This window comes from Platichthys flesus, chromosome 4 (assembly GCF_949316205.1).
Source record: "Platichthys flesus chromosome 4, fPlaFle2.1, whole genome shotgun sequence".
In the NCBI taxonomy this organism is placed as follows: Eukaryota; Metazoa; Chordata; class Actinopteri; order Pleuronectiformes; family Pleuronectidae; genus Platichthys; species Platichthys flesus.
In genome coordinates, this window is record NC_084948.1 from 15255193 (window position 1) to 15279259 (window position 24067).

A 24067-nucleotide genomic window follows, 5' to 3' on the forward strand; every position below is an offset into this window, starting at 1 on the left:
AAATCCCCCAAAAGTTGTGGACCCTTTGTGTCACTGCTCTTTGCCGTGGCACCCTGCGCTCTATGCGGAGGGCAGATCCGGCAGTGCAGTGGCCACCCATGAGCGCCGGGGATGAATGGCCTCTCTGGGCCTGTTTGACTGGAAACAGGTGTGTGTCATCCGAAGATGAAGGCCCGGCCGATAAACATTATTGGAGAACATCTGCTGCCTGTCACAACACGGGGCGAGCCGGAGCGGTCCCCCATCCATCAGCCACACCGGTGAGTGGGTGGTGGTGGTTGTGGTGGTGGAGGGCTCCATCTCCATCCTTTTTGCTGTCGGACCCGTACACCCATCACTCACCTCGTGGATGCTGGATACCGGGTGCATGTCTGGTCCAGGCACCTGCCTGCCTCTGCCGGACCACGGCCGCTTCTGGCCGATGGCAGACTTAATGCTCCAGCGCACATGAAAAATGTCTGAGGAATAGCACTCTCTCTTCCTCTGACATGACACACACACACACACACACACACCTAACACCACTTGTGTTCCTCAGTTGCCTCTCACCCCCCTCCCTCTTTAGACTACTGTCAGGGAGGGATGGCCTTAATGCTTGACCCTTCTCGGGCTGATGAGCGATGCCTGGTAGTACCCACAACCCCCCCTCCCCCCGACACATCCACTCACAACACATAGGTCTCTTGTGACAGCTGGACCCTCTCTCCCCCTCTTTCTACCTCTGCACATCACTGTGCCCTCTCAACCCACTGCAGGATCACACAAATCAGCAGCATGCCAGGCCGCAGTCACAGCTCATTGGACAAACAACAATAAAAACAGAAACATTTTGTTTTTTGGTATTTATTTGGTTCATGGCTCTTTGTAAAGATCATGGAAGAAAAACAGAAAGGCAACAGCATAATACAGTTAAAAAACGTAATTCATTAACTCAATCAAAATGGATCAATGTAGCACCACACACCATCAGAAAAATAAGCACATTCGTTTATCTCTGATAAATGACCTGAGATATAATACACACATTCTTTTTACAAGTTTAACCCTCAAATCAAACACACATAATTGTTGATCGCAGTAGTGATATTGGACATAAAAATTAAAAATGTCCACGACTGCAGCAAGACGTTAACACATATCAACTCTCAGACTTTTCTACAAAACTCCCAAACTCGGTATCAGCTGCTGATTCAGCAGACATGTGCAACAAGTGCAACTCCATTATGTCATAAACAGAATTAAGGAATTATATGTATAATGATGATATTTTTGCAGACATCTGTGGGTAAGTGTATAAACAGTTAAATAAGCTAAGATGAGAGTTCATCCATTATTTTAAAACTGTAAGGTAGGTAGACCAAGAATCCAAAGCTGAGACTTTTTTTGGGGAAATGATGCAGTTTGACAGAGATCACAAGGAGACTTGTGTAAAAATCCAAATATTTGTATCAAGGAAGACACACAGACACTTTTTTGTGAGTCACCATTATGAATGCATAAGAAAAAATTATTTTGTTTGAATACTTCAATTAAACTCTTCCTTTACTCCAACATGTTTTGCTTATTGACCTTGCACTTATTGCAGACATCATCTTTGTGCAGAACAACGTATGTGCAGTTTCAGGGCCATGTTCCTAATCTGCTGAGAAGAGAAAGCTCCTCTTTGCTCACCTTTCAGTCTGACTTTAAGACTTAAGACTGCATTGGTGATAAAACAATGCCAATGATTATTGCAGTGTAATTTCTATGAAAAGCAATAAAACAGAGGTTCACAATAAATCTATACAGCCTATAGCTTGTGCTCAGTGGAAAAACTGGGAGGCGGTATAACACTTCAGATTTGTAAAATGTTTGGCTGTTAATGACGTTTTTGTGATTCTCTGCTCATGAGGTTTAAGATCACAACCTGCAGTCAGGAACAAAAATCAGCTCAAAGTTAAAAGAAATAATAAAGGGACATTTATCATTAATTATCTTCAAATTGTTTTGGCCATATTGCCCTGCTCAGAATTCTTCGCTAATTACTGTATGCTCCAATATACAGAGGTGTGATATGGACACTGCAGAACAAATATACTGAGAATGGACATTTCAGTAAAGTAGTAAATATCATCCGTTTGTAGTTAAACTTGTGAAATGAAACATCACTTATACATTCTAGGATTGTGGAGAAGGTATGGCCGTAGCTTACTTTTAATATACGTGACCAGGTAACTGAACTCTACTGTGGAAAAAAATATATCAGACATAAATTATGACTCAAACATGTTTATACATCTTAAAATACGTATGGAGATAATTTCAACCATAAACCAAAATCCTCTGCTTGAACATTCATTGGACCACATGTTTCGGAGCTCACATGCCTGCAGTCCCTGTATGTGCGGATCCTGGGGTTTTACTCTTCAGAATAAGTATATACATGACCCATATATTTCTAAATCCGTTATAGCTGCTGTTAATCTTCACCAAAAATATGCTCGGCATTCCGCTATACTAACCACCACGTTTTTTTTTTTTTTATGAGCAGAGTTGTAGGGGATGTAAAGTCTCTCCGGTTACAAGAAAGTCTCCGATTCAGTCACGTGTCGCGTCCAAACGGCCCGAAGAAAGAAACTGAACTCTTAACAACTCATTAAACGTCCAACTGGAGAAAGGAACTTAAACGCTTTCATTCAGCAGATGTGATGCAGGTATTAGTGTGTATCGCTAAGGAGTCTGTGTAACCCTGGACTCTAATCTTACACAGTCTGGGGTCAGTGTGGAGTTGCTGGTCCTCCGAGGGCCCTTCACATGTCAGGTTCACTGGTGGATTGGCTTGGGCGGCGTGCTCGGTGATGAGTGCGGTGCGGCGCGAGTACGATGTAGCGCCGCGTTCTGACAGCTGGTTCACAAAAAAAAAACATCACCTTTGCAGATACAGGCTCCTGAAACGCCTCGCACAAGCCAAGTCCTGTCTGTGATTGTCCAGTCAGGACTTTGCACCTTCTGCTATGGGTTATGTGATTCTGCCGCCCGCTCTTCTCTTTCTTTGGGACATGGAGACGTTCGGCAGTCCTGAGGTTTGGTGCTGCAGCGCTGAAAGACAAGAAAAAAAAGAAGGCAAGAAGACATCAGCACTATTTGAAAATCAAAAGCAAATGTTCTGGGGTTTGTGGAGGAGAAGAAACTGGTGCGGCGTCTCCCGTGTGCTCGGCTTTGAGGAGGTGAAACGAAGACAGCCTTGAGCCGGGCGCCACGCTGGGTGCGGATTAAAATAACTGTCAGGAGACAGGAGCGGCGATTGAGGGAGACAGGGTGACACACAGAGTGATGGGGCTCAGCCTCCCGCACTTCATGACATAGTATTTCACGAAAGCTGGTTCAGCTTTACAGCCTGTGACCCTGCGTGTGTGTGTGTGTGTGCGTGTATGTGTGTGTGTGTGTGTGTCAGTATGTGTGTGTGCGTGCGAATGGCAACAGGAGCCGAGCAGTACCTTCACTACATGTGGGGCCCAGCCAGGTGAGCGGACACAGACATCGGCCAGTCAGCCCATCACAGCGGGCCCTGTGGGAGCACTTGCACGGCAGGGAGCAGTCAGGGCCAAAATGACCCCCACCGCAGTCTGAGCGAGCGCAGAGGAGGGAGAGGTTGAATAAACACAACGGACACACACGGTTAAAGTGTATTAAGGTGCATTTTCTAAATGTCTGATAGTTCTACAATAACTCTAACATCGACTTGTTAACAGAAGTGCTCCCTTATGGCGACGCCTACCTTTTTCACATCTCCCTCCCGTCCTTCCGGGGGGACAGAGACACCGTCCTGTCGCTGGGTCACATGGGGCCTCACCAGCACAGTTGCATGACTCGGCACAGCTCAGTCCAAAGCTGCCGGCTTCACAGCCTAAAGAAGAGAAAGGCCAGGGTTAGGGTTAGGTCAATAATGTCAACATTTCAACGATGAACGATAATTTGATCTTTCTGCGACACTTAGTATTAATAGTTGTCATGTGGATTATAAAATATGGATCCTGTCTGTATTCAGGTATCTCTCCTCACGTGACACCTCTCCAGTCAATCGTGCTTGAGCAGCCTCAGCTCGTCTTGCGCTCACACTTCTTCTGTAAAGGTCAAACGTCTGCTCTCAGATTTCTTTACTGCTCTCTGACTTTTTTGTTGTTGAAATAAGTGTGTTGAAATTCCCTAAACAAGAGAATGCCTGGTGTAGTCTCGACAAATAAAATCGGCAACTACCAACCGTAACTAGATTTTTTTCTATAATCCTGAGTGATTTCATTGTTTTGTAGAAGGATTCATTAACTAACTGGACAAATGTCTTTTTTCCAAGAAAGTTACATTTAGACGTTTAAAATGTGATGAGCAATAATAAACCATGACTTTTCAATCCTTATGCACAATTAGAGGTGAAAATACAAGACCACACACGTGTGACTGCACAATCACGTAAAAAGAAATATACGAGCAGGAACAGACACACATAAAAAACAGATTTCCTCACATTCGTATATGAGCATTTAGTGATAAAATAAAAGGTGCATGCACATTTCCTCGGACAGACACACACAGAGTCCGCTCTGTCTCTGGCTGCCTTACAGCTGCTCTGTAATGCTCAGTCATATCGCCTGCTGGGCCTGAAGTGGCCATTTAGGCGCTCACACTGCGGCTGAGAGCCCAGCGAGCAGGCGGGGGGGGGGGGGGGGGGGGCACAGGGATGTAACAGGAACGCATTAAGCAGGAAACACCTGTCTCTCATCAAATAACCAGGCTGCCTGCCCACCTACCGACCAACCTGTCTGTCTGTCTGCCAGAACACACACGCACATCTCTTGTTCATTCATGCTCATATCTGCACATGTACAACTGCAGGATCCAAATGGCTGCTTGTTAATGAGTGCCGGTATGTGAAGGTGAGCATGACAGGGTTTCTGCTTTCATACAGTTGCTGGAGTATAAGTATCTCAAAAAACATAAAATATTTGAAATCTGATATCTAAGTGTCTTTTTCAGGATTTCTGAAGGGTCTTAAAAAGTTTAAATTTATATCATCTGAGTTTGAGGCCTTTAAAATGTCTTAAACATTTTAAAATGTTGTGTACTTAAATTTACTTTAAATACTTTAATGTAGTTCTTTAGTTTTGGGTGCATGTAATGTCTCTGTGTTCTGTAGTCACATAGTTCTTTCTTAATATTAGCAGATATAAGTTATTCTGGGACACTGACGTAGTCCTTGAATTTACTTCATTATGGCATCTGTTATTTCAAAGTTACTGTTTCATCAAATCTAATCCATTCTATTTAAAATTGTACTTTTAATCCTCGGCCTATTGCATATGCTAAAATGTAATGTTGTGCTTTTCTGGTTGTTCATATGTACTCACGTCTTTGGCATTGTGACCCATAGTAGCCTGGTGGACATGCACATTGGCCTGTTACCTGGTCACATGACTGACCCACTTTACAGTCACACGTTTGGGCACAGTTCACTCCGAAAAACCCTGAAGGGCATCCTGGGAGAAACACAAAAACAGTATATGGTTAAAAATGGCCAGAAAATCATGTTGTATTTCATTTATAGACGATCAAACGTTTCACAAAGAAAGAAAAAATCAAGTCTTTTTTAAAGTGTATGTGAGGTTAGAAGATTTGAAGAATTGTAAGTAAAGGTTTACGTACTGTGTTGACAGGAGTGGCCGTAGAATCCGGCAGTACAGCTACAGGTGCCAGTTACACCGTCACACGTCCCATTGTTGGAACATGGACAGTCCTGTGCACAGTCAACACCATATTTTCCCTGTGAACAGGCTACACACACACACACACACACACACACACACACACACACACACAAACACACACGATCTGGACTGCATTAGAGGCACTATTGAAGAAACAGTGATCATAAACAACACGATTGGTCTTAAATGGAAACATTTGTAAATACCATTAAAATCAAAGATAATGGCAATTAATAGTATGTATTAGCTGTAAAAAAAAAAATGAAACATAAAATATAGTGAAACAAAGGCAGGACTGGCCCATAGTATCAGGAACAATATTGCAAAACAAGATTTTCAATGAAAATAAATGTAAAACCTGAAAAATGACCCAAGTTTATTGTTTGTTGTCGATTTTCCCATGAGCACAATATGATTTTGTTCCATTCTGATGTGTTTCTCTTGTACCTGTGTCACAGCGTGGTCCAGTCCAGCCCAGTCCGCACCTGCAGGACCCAGCGACAGGGTCACACAGACCCCCGTTCTGACAGCTGCATGTGTTCCTGCACTGTGAGCCATAGCGCCCTCTGGGACATGCTGAAGAAACAGTCAGGAAACACCCAAAAACTTCAGTTCCTTTTGCATGTTCTTCTTTCACACACACACACACACACACACAAATGGCACTAACCACATTCATGTTTATTTAAGCAATAGTTCATTAAAGAGATGGCAAAGTAGTCTAATTTGGCGCTGATATAAAAGAATAATCATGTTTCTCTGGGTAATTTAGATCAGGAACACAATAAGCAGGCCGTCTTTGATTTCCCTGTTTATTTATTTGCTTCCTTGCCAGATCCATCGACACGGAAGACAGAGAACAAGCTACTTATAGGTTTCTGTAAACATTCAACAAGAGCAACTTAAGAGGTGGTATGTCCGAGTGAATGCAGGAGGAGAAAGAAGAGAACGTTTAGTGACCAGCAGCGCTGGAAAGCCCCTCTCGCAATCCAGCTGAGTTGCTGATAAAGGGAGAGATTAAGAGAAACTCTGCCTCTGTTTCACGCGGAAAACGAATCCCTGTGATCATCGGAGGCCTCGCACTGAGGAACTGGAGAATTCATTATGTAAATACACAGCGAGAGAGCTGTTGAGAAACACGCCCGAATCTGTGCGGCGGTTTCTCAGTTTCTAGTGAGCTCCTCTGTTTCTGAAGAACTCATTAGGGCCAATGGTTCTTACTGATGCATGTCAGCTGCACTGGTGACTCTTTTTATGCTCATGAGAATTGGTAAGAAAAAATAAAAACAAAGTTCGATATCCATCTCAAAGCCGAACATTTGTTTACTGCATGATAATCTTTAACTCTGTAATAAAAAAGTAATATAGTTAATACTTCTCTTTTACTCCTTGGCCGATCCTTATCTTTTCTGCAAAAACATTGCCTCTGTAATTCTTCTCTCGTGAAATAGCATTAAAATAATTCACAGTGGAATAATACACCTGAAGTTGACTTATATATTGTCATATACATAAGGACTATGTTTATGAGAGTTTAAAGTCACCTTGTTGGCAGGACTGTCCCATCCTGCCCGGGGCACAGATACACCTCCCTGTTACAGAGTGGCACTGCCCTCCTTCGCCACAGGAGCACGGCTTGGCACAGTCCTTCCCATAGTAACCACTCACACAACCTGCAGAGAAGATCACGCTTTAATACCTGCAAAACTACAAATCAACAAGGTAAGGAGATGTCATTGGCCTTGGGCTTCACTTCGGCCGTAGTTGACCAGAAATCTCCAGTGCAACAAAGATACTGTGATGATTATCGTCCCTAAAACACCAACTCCAAGCACGAATCATAAAGCCGGGGCTGTGCAGAACCAACAGGTGTCAGGGTTCCTAACTTACCCGAGCTGCAGTCGGCTCCGATGAAGCCCGGAGGACAGTAGCAGGTTCCGGTCCTGAAGTCACAGCGACCGCCGTTGACGCAGCTGCATCTGGATTTACAGTTCGGCCCAAAAGTTCCTGCTCGACATCCTGAACACGAACCGTGATGACAAGAGGGAGAAAGGTGAAGGAAGGAAACTGTTGTGTCATTTTGATTCTGATCCAGCTTTACTGTCGTGCAGAGTACGCACAACAAGCAGTTTTGATTTGTTTTTGATAGACTTTACAAGTAAAAAAAAGTCAACATTTTTAATTGGTTGAAACTGTAAACACCTTAAAACAATTGCAGATGAATAAAAGTTTTAAATGTAAGAATCACATGTAAATATTTAGCTCCATTGCAAATCTACAAATTGGACAAATCCAGACTCCACGTTTAATTAAAGAACCAAAAACACCATGTTAGTGGATGGGACATGGACCAAACTGAAAAGTCAGAGTACCTTTTTTATTTTATCCTCAAAAAGAAGGAAGTGTAGATGCGTCGTCCATCATTCTATACAGTTAATGCTAAGCACGAGCCCAACATCAGTCGGTATACTTACGTAGCCCACAGTTTGCCCCGTAGTACCCCGGCAAGCAGCTACATGTTCCCGTCACAGGATGGCACTGCTCCTGATCACCTGAACACTGGCACAGCTGACTGCACATCTGGCCGAACATGCCAGCAGGACACGCTGAGAGAACACAGTCAGAAACATATCACAAACTCTAGGTGTTACGTAGAAGGATCCAAAATGACTATAATGCACATTAATTGCATTTCAGCACAATGTTTTAATTATGACAGTTGACAGGTCTTTCAGTAGTTAGTGGGAACAAATACAAATTCCACTTCACTTTCCTTCTTCCGATTCCTGTGTGAACATACTGGGACCTTCAAAACAGACTGGTAACAAAACAAAAAAAAAAACACTTTCCCTGGTGCCCGGACCCAGATGGACGCATAGGGACATTCTTTCACACACTTTTTTTTTCTCCATACATGCGTAAACACGCTCATCACAATAATGAATGGGCTCCGCAGACACTCGGTCATAGCGAACAAGATGAATCTGTGAACCGAACATGTTTCGGGGTGAGACCGCAGCACTCGGCTACTCAATCAGACAGCGGCAGGCAGCGCGGGGGACAGATAAGAAAGGACTCCAGACTAAAGAGGCAATTACGGCGCTGTCATTATGCATGTCTGCCTTCCAAAAACAATGCCTTCTGTTTTACTTGGCAACCGGTGTGTAACATTTATCAGATGTCTGGGGAGTGTGTGAGGAGAGGAAGGGAGCTGAGGCGGAGGGGAGGTGGCGGTGCAGACGGAGTGGTGAGGGGCTGAGTGTAGTGAAGGCGCTCGTATACAGTTCTAAAGGGTATAGTCTAAATAATGAAACATTAGCATAAAGTCCTGTGACAGTGAGGCTTTAGTGCTGTGTGTAGAATACATTTCCTGGAATGCAATAAATGGTAATTTTCCCCTTGAGGACACGCTGGAAAAAACATTTTAATTAGTATTAACAGAAGGATTCTTGGGGATCGCTCCCATCCCATGATGCCTTTTCTTCCTGATGGAAGTGGTGCATTGTGGGGGGGGGGGGGGGGGGGGTTTCTATCAAAAAGGGAACGGATGTCGGCCAAATGGTTTTATATGCATGACAGTGATATTAGCCATGTGTCAGGGCTTTCTCCATGAACACTCACACATAAAAGACCCACGAAGATACACAATGTTCATTCAAAGGATTTAAGATGCCTTCGAAAAGCTGCTACTCACCTTACCATTAAAATACAAACTAAACCAGAGGAAAAAAAGCTTATATTTGTGTAACTCTCTCAGAGAGCTCAGATCTGAAGGCCACATTTAAATTCACGAGATATGGAATTGGATCTGCACCATATTGCTCCCATTTTTAAATACCAGTCCCTTAAACGCGCCTGTGTTTTTTTTTTTATTCCTATCTCACCTATCTAGTTAAAGCTACAACAATTTAATAAAATCCGAACCCACCCCCTGATCACCTCTGCGGCTAAAATTGTATGGGTTCTTTCCCGACCTTCCACAAAGTTTCGTGATAATCCGTTCAGCTCCAGCAGTTTTCTTGCATAATCGTGCTTGACGAATGCAAAACCTTGCTGAGGGTATTCAAGTTTTATTTTACCGATGGGTGTATTATTCTTACTTTTCTCACAGCCGGTCCCTGTGAGTCCAGCCGGGCAGCCACAGCTCCCAGTCTCATGGTGACAGGCCACCCCAGCCGAGCACTGACACCGCCGGGCACAGGAAGCACCGTGGGACCCCGGCAGGCAGGCTGAGGGGAGTCACACAAATGCGGGGGGGGGGGGGGGCACACAGTCAGCTTCCCCCTTGTTTAAAGCTGCTCCATTGTAAACATCATTCAATTGCATTTCCTCAGTCCCACGCACACACACTCACGTTTGTCACACCTGGCTCCTCTCCAGCCTGGCGAGCACTCACAGCGGCCGGTCACATGGTGGCAACTCGCAGCGTGGACGCAGTCGCACCGCTGCTCGCAGGCCTCTCCAAAGAATCCCTCTGAACAGGCTTCAGACGAAACACACGAGCATTGACGTGCGGCAGGAAACATACGACCAGAAGACAAAGGTTTTCAACATGGCAGAATAGAGGGTTTGTGCTCATTAGGACTAAATGCACAAAAGCTTTTGACACAACAAGTTGAATACATTCGGAAGTAAGTAAACCTTCTCTTAGGTTTTGTTGTTGCTGCACAGAAATGCAACAAAGGTGTAAGGTGAGAGGAAGGTTACACTTCTTCAAGGTTTTATAGACACAAGATGGAAACTGTTGGATGGCATTTGAGCTATATGTATATCTATCTCTTAATGGGATAGGTGAAAAACAGATTAAATAATATTATATACTAATACTATACTGATAGATTCAGTCGATATAAATATAAATTCAGATTCCTGTGAGGTCACAATTGACCTTTGACCCTTGATACCCCAAATCCAATCATTTAATCTGTAAATCTAGAGTGAACATGTGTGCCAAATGTGAAAGGATTCACCTGCATGCGTTCTACGGTGAACCTTTGACCTTCAAACTCTAATCACATCATCTTTGAGTCAAGTAAATGTTTAGGCCAGATGTAATAAAATATGTGTGTTCCCGGTGTATTATGATCACAAGGTCGTGACCTTTGAAAACAAAAGTCAATTGCTTTCATCTTTGAGTCCAAGTGAATGTTTCAACCAGATTTGAAGTCATTCTTGAGATATCGTGTTCACAATGGGAATGGAATGAATGGACAAATGGACATGAAAACATAATGTCTCTGGCCTCTGGCTCCCACCAGCACGGAGGCATAAAACTGAGAAATGAAAACGGTTATGCTGTTATGTGACAATGCTGATGTAAAGCTCGGGAAGTCACCTGACTGACACAGCTCTCCTGTCCAACCGGGCTGACACACACACTTTCCAGTGATCTTGTCACACCTCCCTCCGCTCGCACAACCACAGACCAGGATGCAGTTCGCTCCATAACGTCCTTCCTCACACTCTAGGAGAGAAGAGAAGGAACCCTCAGACGGAAGTAACACTCAAGAAAGGATGTGTTGCGCAAACTCAAAACGCTTTTTTTAACAATGTCAGTTTGCAATGGGCAGCATGGTGGTGAAGTGTCTACCAGTTCTCAGTGGGTTCAAACCTATGGGCCGTCTGGGAAATGTTTTTCTGTATGGAGTTAGACATTTCTCCTCATGTCCACTAGTGTTTCCTCCTGTTTTCTACCCCAGTCCAAAGACATGCACAAGACTCAATGTTATGTGGATGTGAGTTTGAATAGCTGTCTGGTTTAAAGCTCCTCTCACCTTAAGTCTGCTGCGATTGGCTCTGTCTCTCCCCATGACCCTGAAAGTGTAGCGAAAGGACAAATTGGAAGAAGGACTCACCTAACTCACAAGCGTCTCCAGTCCAGCCGGGTGGGCAGGAGCACTGGCCTGTCACGCTGTCACAAGGGCCCCCGTTCTGACACAGACACAGACCAGAGCAGTGTTCCCCATATTGCCCTGCAGGACAGGCTGAAACACACACACACACACACACACACACACACACACACACACACACAATTAATGAATTAAATCTAAAATGAAAATATACTGAAGAGACAAAAGAATGCACATTTTGAGTACAGAGATTAATATAACAAAATCAACTGATGATTCTAGCAAAGATTAATAATGAGAATAATATACTTTCCATCTTACTAACTTAGATTCCAAGGCCCATGTTTTATATCAGAAGCAGGATCAGCTTTATTGGCCATGTATGCGAACACATGCAAGAAATTTGACTCCGTCGTTTCCGTTGCACTCATCGTACATACACAGAAATAGATAAATAAACAAAAAACAAGGACAACATCTGTTTGCTGTCATTATTTGTAGCGGATCCCTACTGTGAATAAGATAAACAGGAAATATTCAAATTGTCTAATGAAGAGGAGCAGATCTCAACAGTGAAGGTTGATTTTTGTTTGAACCAGTCTTTGTGTGTTTAGCTGTTCTAGAGAAAGGTGCCTACACTGGATATTAAAGTTCACTTGAGAAGAAGCAGCCCTGCAATTTAAACATGTTTTCAAATAAGGGGGGTTGGATTCACATGGACAAGCTGACTTCTGAACCTGGGATGAGGTGGTGCATTTTAAGGGCTACACAGTGGTGTATGCAATAACATCTGTTTTTACATTTTCATCTACCAATTCCTCCAGTTCAGGTTGGATGTTAAGTTAGTTTTTTTCAGATACTGTTTGATTGAGTTTTTTTTCAATCATGTACTTTTGAACAGAATGAAAATCAATTATCGTGTTAGCATCCATGAAATTCTATTGAGAGGTGCAGAATGACCAAAAGAAAAAAACAAAATGTTGGTGCGGATCAAGAATTTATATCTTTATACTTTAACATTACTAGAGAGGGCATTGTCTGACCTTTAAACTGATTTCCCAGGGAATAATGCATGTATCCTAATGACAACAAAGCAGGTAACTTATATCCCTCAATGTGTAAGATTTGATGCAGCTTGACTGAATTGAAGGCAACTGTTGGGCCTTGGAGGAGGTACTGTGCTCGACTGAGTCTAGTTTGAACAGTGTCAGTGATGCAGTTTAGAAACAGGCGGTTTTAAAGAGTCCACACTGCATCACCTCTTCACACTAATGTCACAGACAACTGATACAGACCTAATGTTCACTATCATTTGCCAAAAAACATCAAGAATATTTAATGAATGAAACCAAAAGGTAAATATTGATGTAAAATGACTAAGTAAAACCATCTTAAACTTTAAATGTTAAAAATATTTGACAGCTTCATTCATCGTTATTGTGTTGGTAAGTAATGCATGTGATATATCATACTGTGAGACTGAGCGATGAGCTACTCACACAGTTGGCAGCTCCCGCCGCTCCACCCGGCCGTGCAGCTGCATCGCCCGGTGACGTGGTCACACCTGGCTCCGTTCTGACACTCACAGGTCTGACTGCACTGCTCTCCAAAGTGACCCCCCGGGCATTCTACACACACACACACACACACACACACACACACACACACACATGAATACCTTCAAATGAGCTGCAGCTACATGCACTGACAACGTACAAGGGGCGTGAGTTTTTTTTAGCACCCATATTGTAAACGTGCTGATGATCAAAGTCCACAGTGACATTTGGAATCTAAGGAAGAGGAAAATGCGCTAATGACAGAGATGCATCATTAAGTCATGCTCTCAGCTTTGTGCTGACTCTGGATCTGGTATAGTCGGGACCACAAAATGACTGTGGCGAGAGGAAAAGTCTTGAATAAGACTGCAGAATGACAGGCTAAGAAGTTTAGTGGGCATTTCACTGGATTCATTAAAACAACGGCTTGAAATCCTCAGGAAACTTCAGTATGAGAACGGCGATTGGTTCGCCGCTAAAAGTCGTGTTCTTCCTCTACTATAATGTTGATCACTATAAACACGTGGGTGCATTTATCCAGAATAGACCTCAATTAAACCTCGTATGCCGGAGGGCACCCTCGTCCTCCCTCCTTTCTCCCCTCTCCGCCCTTACCCATCCCTAAAAAAGTCATCGGCAATGTCTCATTATAGAGATAATTGTTCACAAACACATCTTAGTCGTGTTTAAGGAGAGGATGTCGTGATGGGCTGCAGCGAGGGCCTCCCTCACACCCTGTTTTAATGATGTGGCTTCCATTACCCAGAATGCAGTGTGGTCCTGCCCAGCCGGCGGTGCATAGGCAGGCTCCTGTGATGTGGTGGCAGCGGGCACCGTTCCTGCACTCGCACATCTGGCCACAGTCAAGACCGTAAAAGCCGTCCGGGCACACTGTGGGCCGAGATAAAACATCCGACTGGTTAGAACTGGCAGCTTCACAAAAAAATACAAAAAGGGGAGAGGAAAAGGTTTAGATGCCAACTTTTTTTTTTTCTCTCATTTAGTTCCTTCTCTTCCCTCCGCCGTCTCTGACTCTCTTCTCCTCCCGCTACTTTCCCTCTCTGTCTTACCACCTACTGAAAATACCAATATCACATGGCAGCGCCACGCTGCGGCTGTTCAATTGCAGAGCGTCTGCGTTCGTTAAGTGAGCTCATGTCCCACATATGCGGTGGATCTTGGCCACATCAAAGTCGGCGGCGGCTCGGAGGCTGTTCCCCTTGCGGGGGGGGGGGGGGGGTGGATGGGGCACAGAGAGCCGGTAATTAGAGCACCTGCTGAGTCCACAGGCCCCACCGATACACTGCAAAACAAAGCCAGGTTACCGTTCCCCGCTAACACACACACACTGTTACGGTACCGCCGCCGATGCAAAGAGATGCCAGTGTGAGAATCTGTTTCCCATTCTCAAGGAGAGATTGTTTAAGTGTGTGTAGAGTCAATTGACACTCAAGAGAGTTTGGTAAACACAGTGCCTACTATCCACCAGAACCTTGCCAGAGCAGCGGGCCGCTCAACCGCTCACATGTAAATATTGTCTGTAAGCACGACTCTGCCAGAGCAGGAAAGAATGACTCTGTTTATTTGACGATGTTTTTTTGATGGATCAATTTGTCGCCAAGGAGATCACGGGCTAATTCGAGCATTAAAGGTATTTTTCGCAATGATGCGATGTAGCAGTGTACATTAATGTTATTACTGTACTTAAGTACATTTTTCATGTATGGGTTATTTATTTAAAGGTTCAATGTGTAGAATTTAGTGACATCTAGTTGTGAAGCTGCATGTTGCGGCTGAATACCCCTCACCTCACCCACCCCTTCCAAACATGACATAGAACCTGTAGCAGACTTCAGCTGTCATAAAAACTCAAAAGGTTTAATTTGTCCAGTTTGGACGACTGTGAAAAACATGGCGGCCTTCTTTGAGCGGACCCGCCCCCGATGTAAATATTTGGTATTTAAATATAAAGGGCTCGTTCTAGGGTCAAGGAAACATCAATATGTAAAATTTAGATGAAACACACTAGTGATACGATCACCACGATTATTTTATATTCAGTTTCCACCAATAGATCCCTTTCACCTGAATCTCACACACCAATTTTCAGGTACTTTTCACTTTTACTCCAATACCTATACAAGCAAATATCTGCACTGTTTGCTCCTACATTTTTACAATGCATTGCTTGGCATGTAGATGCAGTTTTCAATAAATCAATACAAGAGGGGAATTGGTTCAATGACCCGATCAGAGAGGTCAGGTAACCTCCCGTTCACTTCCTATCTGTACGAGCTTTGATAAATAAAATCTTCACTTCCTGCATTTGGGCAAATTGCTGCGTTACATGGGCTTTGGTGAACTTTGACCTGCGATATTTGCTTTGCATTCACAAATGTGTGACCAGGCCCTCACTTGCATAGAAACACCCAAAATGGATTCAGAAGACGTCTCTTTCCGAGACACAGACATACATTAATATGACAATGATAGCGTTTTCAGAATCTGCTTTATTCTTATATAAAGCTAAATATACAGTGGGCACAGTTAATTTTGTGATAGACCGTTAGGGAACAGGTTACACTCTGCAAGAACTTTTACTTTAAGTATGTGTAAAACAAAGTACACTACACACTTTTTTACTCAAGTATTAAATGTAATATGGTACTTTTACTTGAGGTCATGTTTGTCTGTTTGTTTTTACTTTTACTTAAATAGAATATAAGCCTGCTGATGGTTTCCCAATTTTCTCAGGGTTGATGTTTTGTTTAATTGACCACCTCTTCTATCTGTATAAGAAAAGCAGTGTCACTATGTCAAAAGATGAAAACCCAATTTGGGAGTACTACAGAGCAAGTGGGGAGGGAAGGGGGGCACTGGCTCCAAATGAAATCTGATTGGGGCCTGAAGTGCCCCATGTTTTTTCATTGGTCTTAAATAAACATTTGTCAAAACTAACAATAAATATGACTTTTTAAAATATATTCAATGATGTGTGGCTTTGCTCAAAGCAATAGAGCCGACAGCTTCTTAAATTACTTGTGCATCTCATTGAATCAGGAACAGTGTATGGACGTAGAATTGGCCCCTCTGTGAAAACTGTGACCCCTTCACGGCCCCTGATTTGGACAAATCCTCGACCGGTCACTGTACAGAAATGTGCTTTGAATGTGCTCTAAATGCCACAGCGCTGCACTCAGGGTGTTTCCCTCTTTACAATCTATACATCATAGCTTCCTTCTCCTGCTCCAATTGATGACGCTGTCCCCACTTCTACTTTTTTTTTTCTGCCTCAAGGCCTCAAACTGGGAAAAGAAAACGTATCTTTCCTCGCTCGGCAGTTACTGGCATGGCCGCCGACTCGTTCCCACGCTGACAGCATGACGTCTTCGCCTGCCTCTGTAGTGGTTAAGCTGCGACGTTATTAAAACTAGCCCACTGAGGATGCTGTCATCTTAGCCCAGCTGTACATTAGATCTGTAGTAACGCTCAGGCCCCAAAAAAGAAAACATGGGTTTATTGTCTGTTGTTTATTATTAGGATAGCAGTTGCTGACACCATGGCAACAGGCTGTCACTCTGATAAATCATGTGTTTAGCGATGAAACGGAGGCTCCACATGTCTCTGATGTTCCAATATAAACATGAAACATCTCACAGGAGTGATGTTCCCTTTAATGGCGACTTTACACCAAGCCAACTAATCAAATCAACATGTTAAAGCAATTTCCGTCTTTTTTTGGTTCTGCGGCAAACGTTCTCTACGTTAGATCTTCAGGGACGACCCTGACACATCCGAAATGCAAAGTTTATTATTTGTTTATGCCAGCAGGGGGCGATGGGTTTCCATATTAACCACAGCGCATCAATCTGTCATCGGATATTAGCACCGTGTCTGCTAGTGTTTGTAAATGTGGACTCTTCCCTCCAAGCTTTGTTTATAGGTAGGCACAGATGAGACGTTCCAACACACACACATGTTCACACACAGACACACATACACACATGCAAAAACACGCACACACACACAAACACACACACGCTGTGCCATCGCTGAAAGACTCTTCAGACTAAATGAGGTCTTTAAGACAGGAGGATTATTTCCAGATCTCTGGTTGTGTAAGAGCCACTGCTGTCAGCCCATAAAGCGGGTCCAGGGACCACACAGCCAGAGAGCGCAGACCACAGAAACAGAGTGGATAGAGAGAACACAGAATAGCACATCCTGGTGCTATTCAGGGCCTGCAATGAAAGAGGTCAACACAACAACAACAACAAAAAAATACGCCAGCCTCCTCGTCAATAACGCAGCTGTTGGATGCCGGTTGAACTCGTTGTTTTACTGCTGTTTTGATGCAAACATCAAAGTTGTGGATCAGAACTGCAGCAGCAATCCAACGCTATTTGAACAAGAGGTCTGGTGTGCACGGACCCATTTCAGCACAACAACGACTCAACTGAAATGTTCAGCATCAGCCACAGCGAGACAAGGTTTTTTTTTGCATCATAGCAACGAGCTCTGCGAGTCCTGCAGCGGCCGGTGATTTTCATGGTTGATGAGATAGAAGCCAGAGTCGGGATGAAAATTGCCCGCGCAGGAGCAAACGTTGAAAAAGTCATTTGAATTCTGCGAAACAGATGAAGTGGAGAGATCTGGTCCTTCTCACGGCGCAGGCCTCTTCCTGACTTCTCCTGAAGGAAGAGGCCCCAGCAGAAGACTGAGAAACGGGACACCTCTGTTTGAGGGGGGAAAAGGCCTTCAGCAAAACAGAATCTGGTCGGACCGATGGCCAGAACTTCCACAGCAATGACCAATCAGAGTGACGTCTGCGTCTGAGGCCATAAGAGTGTTATGACTAGGGATGTGAAGCCCTGTTCTAGAGTGACACGGCCGTGATTTACGATGCCCCACGCGCTTCGGCGGTGGTATGGCTTTTCTGGGCCTGGTCGTACACTTCCAGTAAATCTTACACTTTGTAATAACAGGAAGCCACTCTGAGTCAAAAGACTATAATCAAGAACAAATCTATTATACTGTTAAGACTCTCTCACTGTTGCCGTGTCTCACTGCTCAGGACAAATATCGTAATGATGAGAGGAATATTGGTGACATGAAGAAGGGGTTTGCCATGTGGTGGCGCATGAAACAACTGCTTCCTGTGAAATACTGTTCATCTGTCCCAGGAAGACTAACACATTTTATATCTGGGGATTTGTGTGTGTTTTTTATGTGTTTTGCTCGTGACGTTACACAGACGATAAGATGATTCATTGAATCTGTGTGAGGATTCAATCAAACTTGGCCAGAGATGAAGACAATCAGAAAAGATCCTGCAGTGCCCTCTAGTGTATCAAAATGATATTGTCACACTGTAATGGCGAGCAGCAGAGTTGCCTTGACTGGGAATGTGGTTAAATAAGTTAGGTTAGGTTCAGAATGGATAACTTGACAAAAAAATATACTTATATAATAATCTGTTTTTTGTATTTTGTGATATCCAATGACATTATACCTTAAACTACTAAGTTCACTACGTGTAGCAATCCTCCAAACTGACAAGCTGGAATTTTCAATATTTTTTCTAGAAAAATGACACTTAAGCCCCGACTGATTATCAGAACACTTACTTATAGTAAAAAATAGAAATATTTTCAGCTCTGACAAAATGCATATACTGCATACTGAGGATTACTTCATTTCCCTCCCTGAATAACACAACTGGGAGTTCTGCTCCTTAAATGAAATGTTTATAAATGGACAGACAGACCGACTGAGAAACTGTAACCCTCTGCATTATATGACATATCTATCTATCCATTCATCTGTCCATCCATTCATCCTTCCATACTGCTTATCGCAGGAGTGCTGGAGCCAACCCCCGCTGATATTGGGTGTGACGGTGTGAACCCTGGAACAGTCGCCAGTGTATCGCAGAGCCAACATATAGAGACAAACAACCATTCACCAACCATTATCACATTCACACCTACGATCCAGTCAACTAGACTCAGTCTTTGGACTGTGGGAGGAAGCTAGAGCACCTGGAGAAAACCCACGCAGACACAGGGGGAACATGTAAACTCTACACCGAAAGACTCAGTCCTGGACCTGGATTCAAACCAGAAACCGTTTTGCCGTACAGAAAATGTAAAATTAAATAAAAAACGCAGCAATGTCAAAGACTCTTTGCATTACATGAACAACTTCTAATCATTGTTTTATATCGTGCTCATTTCATGTGAACTGCAGCTGTGGATTATTGAGAATTCCTTTAATTCAGTGCTGATGATAACAAGCAAATCCTTTAATATCCTCACCCTGTAAACACAACTGTGTGGTGTCTTTCTTTTGCTTACTGGTGAAAAGTTCTGAGTTGAGAGACATTTCTCAGTTTGCCATCGATTGACAGAAAAACTAACATTTCTTGAAATCTAAAATATCAATGGGCACCAATTCGCTTTCAGGTTAACCTCACCGTGAAGTTCCATACACAGATTACAATATCCCCATCACTTTAAATACTGGATGGATTATTATCAGAACTATACTTCCTACATTTGAAGTTTAATACTAATACTATATAATAAAGGATGGCTTCACTTTTCTAAGAAATTATGCTGGCAGGAAAGCCAGTAACTTAAACGAAGGAACTTACTTTTTTCACAAGACGTGCCGGCGTATCCAGGAGAACATGTGCAGGCTCCACTCACATGGTCACAGTGGGCTCCATTGTGACACTGACACTGCTGAGCACAGCCCTGCCCATAACTGCCATTCACACACTCTGTGGATGACAGTGATGTGAACATTTCAACACAGAAAACTTGTGATGGATGATTTTCAGCATCTGAAGTCTTGAGTTATTTAACCAAAGTGCAGCCTGTTAGAAACCAAATATACATTCTGTGGTGTTAAACTGTGGTGCTAAATATCATGTTGTTCATCCCACTTACAAAGTAAATCACAGTCCAAGGATCAACTGCAATATTAAACATAGTACGATAACGTTTTAGATTAAGGGATTCTATACCTGCAAACGCCCCATGGTGGCAGCATTCATCAAAATACATCGGAGAGGTCAACTTACTCTCTTCACAGTGGTCTCCGGTGAAGCCCGTCTCACACACACACTGACCGGTGACCGGGTCACAGCCCACAGATCTGTCCCGGCACTGACATCTAGTGGTGCACCCTTGGCCCCAGTAGCCAGACTCACAGGCTGCGAAAGTCCAAAATGTTACACAACGTAAGAATGATAGATTTTTAGCCATTGACCCTATAACACTGCAATTTCATAAAATATTATACCATTTAATAAATAATCAAAATGAGATTCGGTATATTTTAAGGCTAAGTGCAGTTCTCACGTGTTGCACAGTCGTGGCCTCTTTTGCCAGGAGGGCAGACGCAGTGTCCAGTGTGTGGGTCACAGCCGGCGTCAGGGTGGCATGAGCAGTGCATGAAGCAGCCGGCTCCATGGTAACCTGGAGGACACTCTGGATACAACAGACATCCACAGGACACACGTTTTAGTAACAAAGTGAAAGTAAAAAACATCTTCACAAAGCAGACACACAAAAAAATTAACGTTTTCAGAGACAAGCAAGAAGGGGTACGCAAGCACGCAAGAGCTCCTTGCGTGCTTGCGTACCCCTTCTTGCATGTGATCTTAATATTGGTCCCTGTCCCATCCATAAAGAAGAAAGAGGCGGAACTTATGATCTATATTGTTACCAACCAACAGGTGTCAATCCACACGCTTTGCCTTCACTTTTGGAGAGCAGTCATGTCGTTCATCTTAACAAACAGTCAATGGTTAAAACTAAACCTAAAATGACAACAGAAATCCCATGCTTTTTGTCTTAAACCTCAGTAGAAACTCACTGTTGTGACAGAGGTCTCCAGTGAAGCCTGGCATGCAGTCACAGCCTCCAGTCTGCTTGTTGCAGGAGCCTCCGTTCTGACAGCCAGGACAAGACGACTGGCATTTGAACCCCCAGAATCCATCAGGGCAGTCTGCGGAGCATCAAGTGTCTTATGGATTAACTGAGCAGTAATCCACTTATGTTAGTAACGTCGCTCTAAAGCCCCAAAGCTTCTTATACCTAAATCATTTGGGAGAGGAATGTTTTATGTGACACTGGGCAAGTGAGCTTTAAAACAAAGGACAACTTTGTAATTGGTTCGGTTAAGTTAAGGAAAAGGGACACAACCACAATGGTGTCTTTGTGTATGGAGATAATACTGCAAGCTGGTAGTGAGTCAGTGAGTTCAAATTGTCCCTCAACACATTTTCTTACTCCTATAATCTGCAACACGATCAGGCTAAAATGTCCCAAAGCTCTCTAGACATGTTATGCTTTTATAGTTATCACTTTGAGGCACATGGAGTTTTTTTTAATGTAAAAGGTCTCCAAGGTTAGCCCAAAGTCAAAAGTAGAGCTGTCAGTTTTTATTTGAATAGTTAACATTTGAACTGTATTGACCTGTTGGACTTCAAAATAAACAAATCTAGAAGCGCATCAGCTTATCTGAGGTAGTTTGCTTCGTGATTCAGCAGAGGGCGCTCACTGTCACCTGCATCTATAACATGCCCGTTGGACCAGTAAAGTAAGTCAGTAATGTTAAGTTGTTACTGGTAAGAGGAGGCACCACAGACTATTAGAGCAATTTCAAATGTTCAACTTCGTCTGACGGCGTGCACGTGGGGTGAGCGGTATGCGGTACATACTAATGTGTCATGATAAACAAATTTTATTTCGACAGGCCTAGTCTGTAAAACACTTCTCCTGAATCCCCTGATAAGACTCATCTGTGGTCCAGCCAATACCTTGAGTATTGTGATGCCATGTCCTACACATTTTCATACCTAGTGGATATTCTGAGACCCCCCCCCCCCCTAACAAATTTGGGTAAATCTAGATTGGAGGCCAATTTTTTTTTTCAGGAGGGGGGAGGCCTTACAGAGAGTTTCAGACAGAGGCTGAAAAAAGGAGCTGCAGCATTTGACAGTGTGAGGAAAGTGATGTGTTTACTTAAAATAAAAGCATTTTAATCTTTTCAAGTTGAAATCATGATACTGAATATAAGCAGACTATTTTTCCTTTAAAGGACAATGAAAATAAGCCTACCTTCCTGACAGGAGTGTCCTGTCTTCCCAGGGGGACAGATGCACTCTCCGGTTATGGGATCACAGAGCGTTCCTCCACAGTCACAGGTCAGATGACAGTTTTGTCCATAGCTCCCAGCTTTGCAAGCTTTAACAATACACAATGAAAACATGGAAATAAAAAAGTGTAAAACACAACGTCCAGTGTAAAACCAGAAAAACCACAAGAAAGGGTAACACAATATTGCACAATGGGCTAAAGGAGAAAACTACAGTTGAGAAATTCTGACTCGTTTTCTGTTTATTTATTCAGCCTCTGTAGTAGTAACTCAAGTAAATTACCCCTGTCATGACCTGGCCACCAACTTAAGATCAGTAAAAGTCAGAAATTTGGAAGACTCCTGTTTTATATTTGGCATCAGCAAAACTCTGCAAGCCCGGGCCTGGGCTGTGCATTAGCGCTGACACACTGTTACTCAGTCATGTTGTCTTAATCCACTCCACAGAGACACAAAGTCACATTTTATACCAGAGGCTCCGGAACAATATTCAGTATCACTTTAGATCAAAACACAGAGGGTTGAACTTTCCTTCAACCAGCAGAGCAAACAGCCAGAGGATGCCCTGCTGCCAAGGAACAACTCGTGATAACAGGAACACCTGCATTGACCAGGTGAACTTTTTTTATTTCAAGTGCTAAATCCACTCAATCCATCAAAGGCAACAGAGCGTGAATAGAAGGAGAAAATAAAGGAGGATTTATTGGCGTTACGGTAAAAAAAGAAAAAGGTTGTGACAAAGGGGAAGAAATTGCAGGAACTCATCAATAACAGTTTGTGTTGTCAGTTTATCGAAAACATTTACACAAGCATGAAGTATGCAAACAAAAACCAGACATGCTGACACCTGCATGCACCAGTATGCGGGGTTATACTGCATTGACTCACAGTGGTGCTCTACTATGTAACCACAAGAGAGCGCTGTGGAGTCAAGGTTGATGGGGGACTTCTAACTGTCCATTGACACTGTGTCGGAAACATTTGAAACGAAAAATATGACTTTTGGATGAACGCCAGATGTAAGAAAAAACGGTTTAAACATAAATTAGACCTAAAATAACTTGACTCTGCACTTCCCCTACACAGCACTTGTATAGTTCAAAGCAAACAATGTTATTTAAACTGCATTGCAGCAGCTTTTCTTCTCACCGATCTGACATCTATGTCCATGAAGTCCTGCAGGACATCGCTGGCTGCACTCCCCGCTCCTGGGGTCACATGGTCCCCCACCTGGACAGTCACATGGTCGCTCACAGTCTGCACCGAAGAAGCCAGGATCACATTCTACAAAAAGGGAACGGAAACACAAACACACACACACACAAACACACACACACACACACACACACACGCAGAGAGCAAAAGAAGATTAACACAGCAGAGAACGTCAAACCAAACGTTTTGCAAAACCATTGAGAGTCAAGCACTTGTGTTGATCAAACCAGTGATGATTCTGAAATATCTGTTTATGATCTCGGGCTGCTCCTCTATATATAATACAGATACCTTTACTGCATTTAGCAGCAAACCACCAAGTTTATTTTCCACCGGCCAAGGAGATTAACCAGGAACTTAATAAAGTTTGAAGCTGTGAAATGGTCATTACAGCAATATGTCTACATCAGGTTGTGGCTGAAAAGTGCATGTTAGGCAGTTGACCTGAAATAGTTTACTCTATTTAACTACTCTATTCAAATCTTAACCATTTCATTCCTGAGGCCTTGGATACTGATGCACACGTTGATGTCGTGCT

The 24067-nt window shown here is 43.3% G+C and overlaps 1 protein-coding gene across 1 annotated transcript in view; it reads right to left on the minus strand.

Annotated features, from left to right (window-relative positions):
- Positions 1–864: 864 nt before the first annotated feature.
- Positions 865–24067, minus strand: part of LOC133951285 (multiple epidermal growth factor-like domains protein 6) — a 59708-nt gene continuing 36505 nt past the window's right edge. The window contains exons 18-36 of the mRNA XM_062385132.1: positions 23464–23598; positions 22278–22403; positions 21031–21162; positions 20234–20365; positions 19802–19930; positions 13909–14037; positions 13090–13218; positions 11594–11722; positions 11074–11202; positions 10093–10221; positions 9839–9967; positions 7629–7757; positions 7283–7411; positions 6186–6314; positions 5677–5805; positions 5382–5510; positions 3758–3886; positions 3477–3605; positions 865–3078 (exon numbers count right to left, since the gene is read on the minus strand). Coding sequence (XP_062241116.1) covers positions 2999–3078; positions 3477–3605; positions 3758–3886; positions 5382–5510; positions 5677–5805; positions 6186–6314; positions 7283–7411; positions 7629–7757; positions 9839–9967; positions 10093–10221; positions 11074–11202; positions 11594–11722; positions 13090–13218; positions 13909–14037; positions 19802–19930; positions 20234–20365; positions 21031–21162; positions 22278–22403; positions 23464–23598 — 2411 coding nt within the window. The 3' untranslated portion in view covers positions 865–2998. The remainder of the gene's footprint in view (positions 3079–3476; positions 3606–3757; positions 3887–5381; positions 5511–5676; positions 5806–6185; positions 6315–7282; positions 7412–7628; positions 7758–9838; positions 9968–10092; positions 10222–11073; positions 11203–11593; positions 11723–13089; positions 13219–13908; positions 14038–19801; positions 19931–20233; positions 20366–21030; positions 21163–22277; positions 22404–23463; positions 23599–24067) is intronic.